The sequence below is a fragment of the Cajanus cajan genome, chromosome 11, assembly GCF_000230855.2.
Source record: "Cajanus cajan strain Asha chromosome 11, NIPB_CcT2T_4, whole genome shotgun sequence".
In the NCBI taxonomy this organism is placed as follows: Eukaryota; Viridiplantae; Streptophyta; class Magnoliopsida; order Fabales; family Fabaceae; genus Cajanus; species Cajanus cajan.
This window is the reverse complement of record NC_138527.1, coordinates 7,997,965-8,004,314: the sequence shown is the minus strand read 5'-3', so window position 1 is coordinate 8,004,314 and position 6,350 is coordinate 7,997,965. Positions and strand designations below refer to the sequence as shown.

Sequence of the window (6,350 nt, the reverse complement as noted above, 5' to 3'; positions counted from 1 at the left end):
ATACACCCCCTCACGTCCAGCACTATTGGGCTTGGTACGTAGATAAATGGTGGGTGACCCTTTTTAATGATCTAAGATTGGCGAGACTTGAGTTTTTTCCAATAAAATAAGTAAATTCTTCGTGAAATAAAATTACTTGTGATTTAACTTTGCAGTGATGTACCGATGAGCCTATGCTAACTATGTCAATGGTCTACCACTATATGAAAAGAAAAAGATGTTTTGTTTACATTGACGCTTCAATTGTGTTCCATCGAACATTAAACCAATATATAAGCTTGGTTTGCTTAAAGATCTTACCTGTCGAAAAATAAAGAGCCTGTATAATGCTTAATAATAAGTTATAACGATGAAGAAATAAATAAAATCCTCTCACATTCTTTTATCTCGACATCAAAACTTGGTGCCTAGTCGTTTAAACACACAGAAAACGGTTTCAAAATTAAATGTTGTTATGACAACATTAGTCCCCAAAATTGATTCATGTGCAAAGACAAAGATTATTAAACCATGTGGTACATTACATATCATTACATGATGGAACATGCATTGGGGTTTTCATCACTGAAGAGAGAGGTGAGTTTATCATCGAGTGAGTTTGGAGCAGGTAGTGCTTGAGGTGTGTTTTTGACATAACCTGATGGTGCCTTCTTGTCATATGCCTGTGCCACATAAGGATAAGCCACCAAGTTGTAAGGAATATATGGCCAAAAATCTGCTCTCTTTCCTGTGCTCTGCACTCTCTTCAACACCCTATTTCTCTCCACGTAACCTGTCACAGTTACTTTGCTTTGCTTTCTATTCACCTCTACTTGCTTCACACCTGCATTCTTCTCACTGCTTTAGCTCAACTCTTATAACAACATTCATAAGCTACACACATTAATAGCATCAAGTGTATAAATTAAAATAAAATATATGTAGTTTGTGATAGTTAAAACACAAATTTATTTTAGTAAAACATGAAAGATAAAGTTTAGAAGGGTTTTTTGAGAGAATTTTTACTAAAAAAATACTTCATATTTTCGGTAGAGGACATTTCAAAAGTGCTTCTAAATTATATATAAAAAAGCTTTGATTATAAGAATATAATTATAAGAGTAGTATATGAAATGTATATTCAAAGTGTCTAATTGAAAATATAAGGTAAGGGATAGTCTAAAATTTTAAATTATGTATTATAATGTATATAATATTAGATGAAAAAAATACCCAAAAGTAAAAAACATAAGAAGAGAAGTTAATAGAAAACTGTGGTTGATAAACAAAAAGATACTGTAAGGTTTCTAGTGGATCACAACTCCATGTCAGGGAAACCACAGTTAGGTTGCATTATTATGCCACCTTTGGATGGTTGAGAAACAAGAAAAAAAAAATGGAAATGAAAAAGAAATTAAAAAAAAAAGTTTTGTTTTTATTGTTCTTTTCTTACGAGGAGTAAGTAGTTGCCATCCAAGAAACAGAGTCATAAATGAATTTTCCATATTTAGCACAACCTACTTCAACTTCTCACAATCTCTAACACAAGGTTGTGGAACTATATATATGACTCTGCTATCTCTCAAAATTAGCTCCTGATCAAAAGATGACAAAACCTTGGTGTATGGAAATGCTGTTTACAAGGTGAACACAAAACTCAAAGTTGTTTATGTGTATTTGGTTTCACGTTATAAATCTCTTATAATCACGTCGAAATACAAGTTAATTTCGTTTTAATTAGATTTTTAAATGTTTATCAGAGCATCTCTAATGAAATTGTTTATAAGCAACTCCCTATGTTACATCACTGCCAAATCAACTTTGACCCATGCCACTTTATGAGTTGCTTAAATTTTAGCAGAGTTGCTTGTAGAAACAACTCTGCTAAAATTTAAACAACCCATAAAGTGAGTCAAAGCTAATATAGTAGTGATGTGGTACAGGAAGTTGTTTATAAACATCTCCTATTGCATATGCTCTTAGTTTCGTGTTAAGTGATTGATTGCGGGTGTGAGTTGATTCTGAGTTGAAGTAACTTTAGATAATTTTGGCGTTGGATCAAAATTTTTGTCCTAAGTTTTACTTTGTAGGCCAAAAAGAAGAGCAAGTATGAAATATGGGAGAAAACAAAAGGACATAGATTTTAACCTTTCATGTGAATAACGGAATTCCTAACTCTTCTTTCACAGCCATCACAGTCCATTTTCACTTTGATTTCCACGGTCTGTAAGAGAAAGTATAAGCATGAAAATCAGAATTTGCTTCATAGAGAACATCATGTAACACAAACAAAAAAAAATCTGAGAAAACTAAACCTGCATTGGTTTGCGTTTCTTTCCGGTGGTTGGGGACACTGAGAAAAATTCTGAAATGTAATCAAGAACACCCATTATTGCTTTGGTTTGGTTCTTCCAACTAAGAAAAAGAAGAGAACTTAGAGAGAGAAAGAGAAACAAGAAATTCTATGTTGTCTAGGACCAGATTTTGGGGTGCCAATTTATACTTGTATAAAGGAAGAGGTTCCCTTATATAGAGAACAAAGTTGTGTGCGCAAATATGCTAAAATTTAATGCATTAAATAATGCATAATGTATAGGACTAATGTTGTCCCACAAATACAAATCATGATTCTCTGGCTATCTGCTTGTCAATAAAGGTGAATAACAAATGGCATATTACTTGAGGTTTAAATATGAGAATTCTTATGCTGTAGAAAAAGAAATACAAGAATTCTATATGTTATTTTCTAATTTTGCTTCTTTAATAAAATACTTTTTCATATGTATAACTAAGAACAGAACCATAATCAATATGTAAAAGAAATTAAAATACATATTAATTGTGCAAAATATTATTGGTTAGCAGAAATTTCTCTTGAACTGTCAAATTCATGCAAAAGAAAGCAGACAAAAATCAAACAAATTATTGACCAAAAGAATGGAAATCTAAAAATTACATTCTTTTTATGCAATTTATATTGATTTTCGATTCGTATCTTTATTATGAAATCAAATCACCACAATAACATATATTAATCTCTATGAAATTATTATAACTTAATTAGCTGTCTCAAATTTAGATATTAAGTATATATGTAATTATATTAAATATTTAAAATAAATATTTTTATCATTTATAATAATTCTACTCAATTTAAATAATATTTTTTAATATATAAAAATACTATGTTAACTATTTAAAAATAATTATTTTATCGTTTATAATAATTCTACTTAATTTAAACAAGATTATATATATATATATCATTAAATAAAACTAAACTGAAGCACATATGTTAAATTTATATTAATTTTATTAAACTTAAATATATTTTTAATTTATAATTTATTTAATTAAAAATTAATTAGAATAAATAAAATAAATTTAAATAAAAAATTTAAAACTCTAAAAAAATTCTGAATATATTATGACGTAAAATAAAGGTGGATATTTAATATATTGGAGTGGACATTTTTTTTTTGTTCGTCCCTGGAGTATCCACCGCCGACAGCAGTGACTAATCTCCTCGCTACGTTGGAGGCACCTCAAAAGGTGGGATAGCTGGTCCCAAGATTTAACGCGGCTGCATACACAAGGCAAGATTCGAACCCCTGACCTTGCTTAAGCGTGGATCAACCCCTACCACTTAACCACACGCTTGGGGTTTGGAGTGGACATTTAAATCTAGATTGGACAATCCCAAGCGTGTGATTCAGCGGTAGGGGTTGATCCACGCTTAAGCAAGATTAGGGGTTCAAATCCTATCTTGTGTATGCAGCTGCATTAAATCTTGGGGTCAACTATCCTATCCTTTGAGATGATTCTCTCGTAGCGAGGAGATTAGTCACTGCTATCGGCGGTGGATACTTCATGGACAAAAAAAAAAAATCATTGGACACCCTACTGTACACTTTAAGCTAATAAAAACACGGAAGAGAAGCGTTGTTTTTTCTTTTCGTGTTTATACAACAGAAGAAACCCTAATAACATAATCATTAGTTTATGTCTATTATTTGAGATGCGTAAAACAGTGGAAGCCGCGGCTTACCTCTTTTCTTTTGGCTTAAGAAAAGGAAACTGTTGTGTTGTAAGGTTTGTGAATTCATTTCCTTTTCCTTTTTTTGAAAAAATAAAATTAAGGTATATGTTTTAGTCGAAGTTAAAATTAAAAACTAATTTTTTAAAGTATCAAATCTATAATTTATTTAAAGGATTAGTCTCAACAAATATTCTTTTCTATATTCTTAAAAAAAAAATGAATTCTTGATCATATATTTAAAAAATAAATTTATTTATCAATTACGTTGTAGGGGTTTGTGAAATCATTCTGATATCATACCTTTGTTTTGGTTTATTATTGTTATTATTATGCCTATGGCCTACATAGTCATGTTATCACGGGGATTTGAGTCATTTGACTTCAACCCGCGGTTTGTGTTGCAACATTTATGAAAATATCCACCATTGATATAGCTGGCTATAGTGCGACGGAGATATATTCATTGATTTAAAATAGTTACCATATTAAGATTTTTTTTTTGAATTTTATTCTTATTTGATATCTTCGTTAAATTGAATAGATATATATAGGAACCACACTTAACATAATCAAATAAGCTTATGTTATCAAAATAACAAATAGTTCGAAATTTGTATTTGTTAAATAAGAATTGGGGCTTAATCTCTCTTTGGTTATATATAGTTTGAATTAAAAGTACCGATTAATTTTTAAAATGGATCAATGTAGTCTTAATTAACAGTACCAATTAATTCTAAAAATGGTTCAATATAGTGAAAGAAAGTCATACATCTTAAATATATCAAGGGATAGTTTTGATAAATAACTTATTTAAAATTTTATTTAATAAGTTTTAATATGATGAAAACTTATATTATAAATGGTTAATGTAACACTATGTTGTAGATTATAGTTTTTTTTATTTCATCAATTAAATGATTCATGTGATATGTTGTTTTAATGTTTTAAAACTTTAAGAATTAAGAAATTTTTATAAGTTTATGTTGTTTGAGAGTTGTTTTAAGTTGAGATTAATGTTGACCAAATTTAAGGAAAAATATATAATGTTTTCTTAAAACTTGAACTTCATAAATTCATTTTCTTAAGAATTTTAGAGAGATTTTATAGATATAGGCTTTGGAGCCAAAAAGGATTATTTTCTTCTTTCGACTATGTAGAAGCATCCAAATCATTCCCTATAGCTGAGTGATGGTGTTTGATTGTAGATTCAAATCTTGGGAGTTGAGGATTAAGGTCAAGATTGTTGTACAACGAACTCCCTAAGAACCTTTATTCTTTGCCTTTAAAGATTCGAGATAAGGAAAACTTGTAGATTGACTATTGTTGTATTGTATGTGTTGATTGTGGTTTGAATTCATCCATATTTGATTGTTTTTTGTTGAATTGAGAGGTGAAGAAACTTGTTACTTGATTTTTTTTGTTCTTGATAGAAGGAGAAGAAAATTGATGATTGTGAATTCTTGTTTGTTGCATGTAGTAATTTTTGTGACATTCAAGTTGCTTATAATTTATATGTGTTTTTTTGTGAGTTGCACATTGGATTGAAGGAGATTTCAGGTGATTTGGGCCGAATCACAATTCTGCGAATTGTAGAAATTGCCTTCATGTTAGGTGTAACTTCACGGTGTCGAGTGTGATCAAGTTAGTGGATCTCTATCTCATTGACATCGAGCGCAAATTAAGTGACACCGACCTTGAGTAAGTTAAGAGCTCTCTAACTTGGTTAAGCAAGACATGTGTTAAGGGATGTCGAGTGTGATTGAATCATGAGCTCTCTAACTTGGTGATGCCAAGTGTAGGATGAGAAGTGTTGAGCATGAGCAAGTTAGAGGTTTTTTTGCCTTGGTGACATTGGAAACATGATTAGCAGTGTCATGCATGGATTAGACAAAGACTCTTTATCTCATTTTTATTAGGTGCAAAAGGATTGGCATTGGGCGTGAGTGAGCTAGAGGCCTTCTACCTCAGTAGCGTCTGTTGAGCTTAGGAGAGCTTGAAGCTTAAGGAATTTTGATGATCACAACATGCAACAACTTGGAGAACACAAAAACAAAGTTAAAGAAGAGTCAAGAGAATGCTATGATCTAAGACTATGTAATAGAACTTAGGAGATGAATTTTTATATTTGTGTATACTTGTGTGTGTGCTTTGTGCATTGAGCAAAACTTGTCTAAAATCAAGTAGGGAGTAGATGATGATGAGTTGAGAACATTGGAAAATTATTTTGAGACTTAAAATGAAGTTTTAAGAACTGACTCAAAATAATCGATTATTGTTAAATATAATCGATTATTTCAGCAAATGGGCTAAGTGGAATGCCTTGCTGTAATAA

General features: G+C 30.6%; 1 protein-coding gene across 1 annotated transcript; it reads right to left on the bottom strand.

The window, feature by feature from the left end:
- Positions 1-350: 350 nt before the first annotated feature.
- LOC109815224 (heavy metal-associated isoprenylated plant protein 22) lies at positions 351-2,490 on the bottom strand. The gene is made up of 3 exons (XM_020379872.3): positions 2,295-2,490; positions 2,128-2,203; positions 351-823 (listed from the first exon to the last, which is right to left on the bottom strand). Exons 1-3 carry the CDS (start codon positions 2,367-2,369, stop codon positions 531-533), a joined length of 444 nt encoding a protein of 147 aa, XP_020235461.1. The 5' UTR covers positions 2,370-2,490; the 3' UTR covers positions 351-530.
- Positions 2,491-6,350: the final 3,860 nt, after the last annotated feature.

Coding starts and splice junctions, on each gene's coding strand:
- LOC109815224 (XM_020379872.3), bottom strand. CDS start 2,369: ATGGGTGTTCTTGATTACATTTCAGAATTTTTCTCAGTGTCCCCAACC. Junction 2,204..2,294: donor AGAAACGCAAACCAATGCAG/GTTTAGTTTTCT, acceptor TTTCTCTTACAG/ACCGTGGAAATCAAAGTGAA. Junction 824..2,127: donor TTCCGTTATTCACATGAAAG/GTTAAAATCTAT, acceptor AGAAGAATGCAG/GTGTGAAGCAAGTAGAGGTG.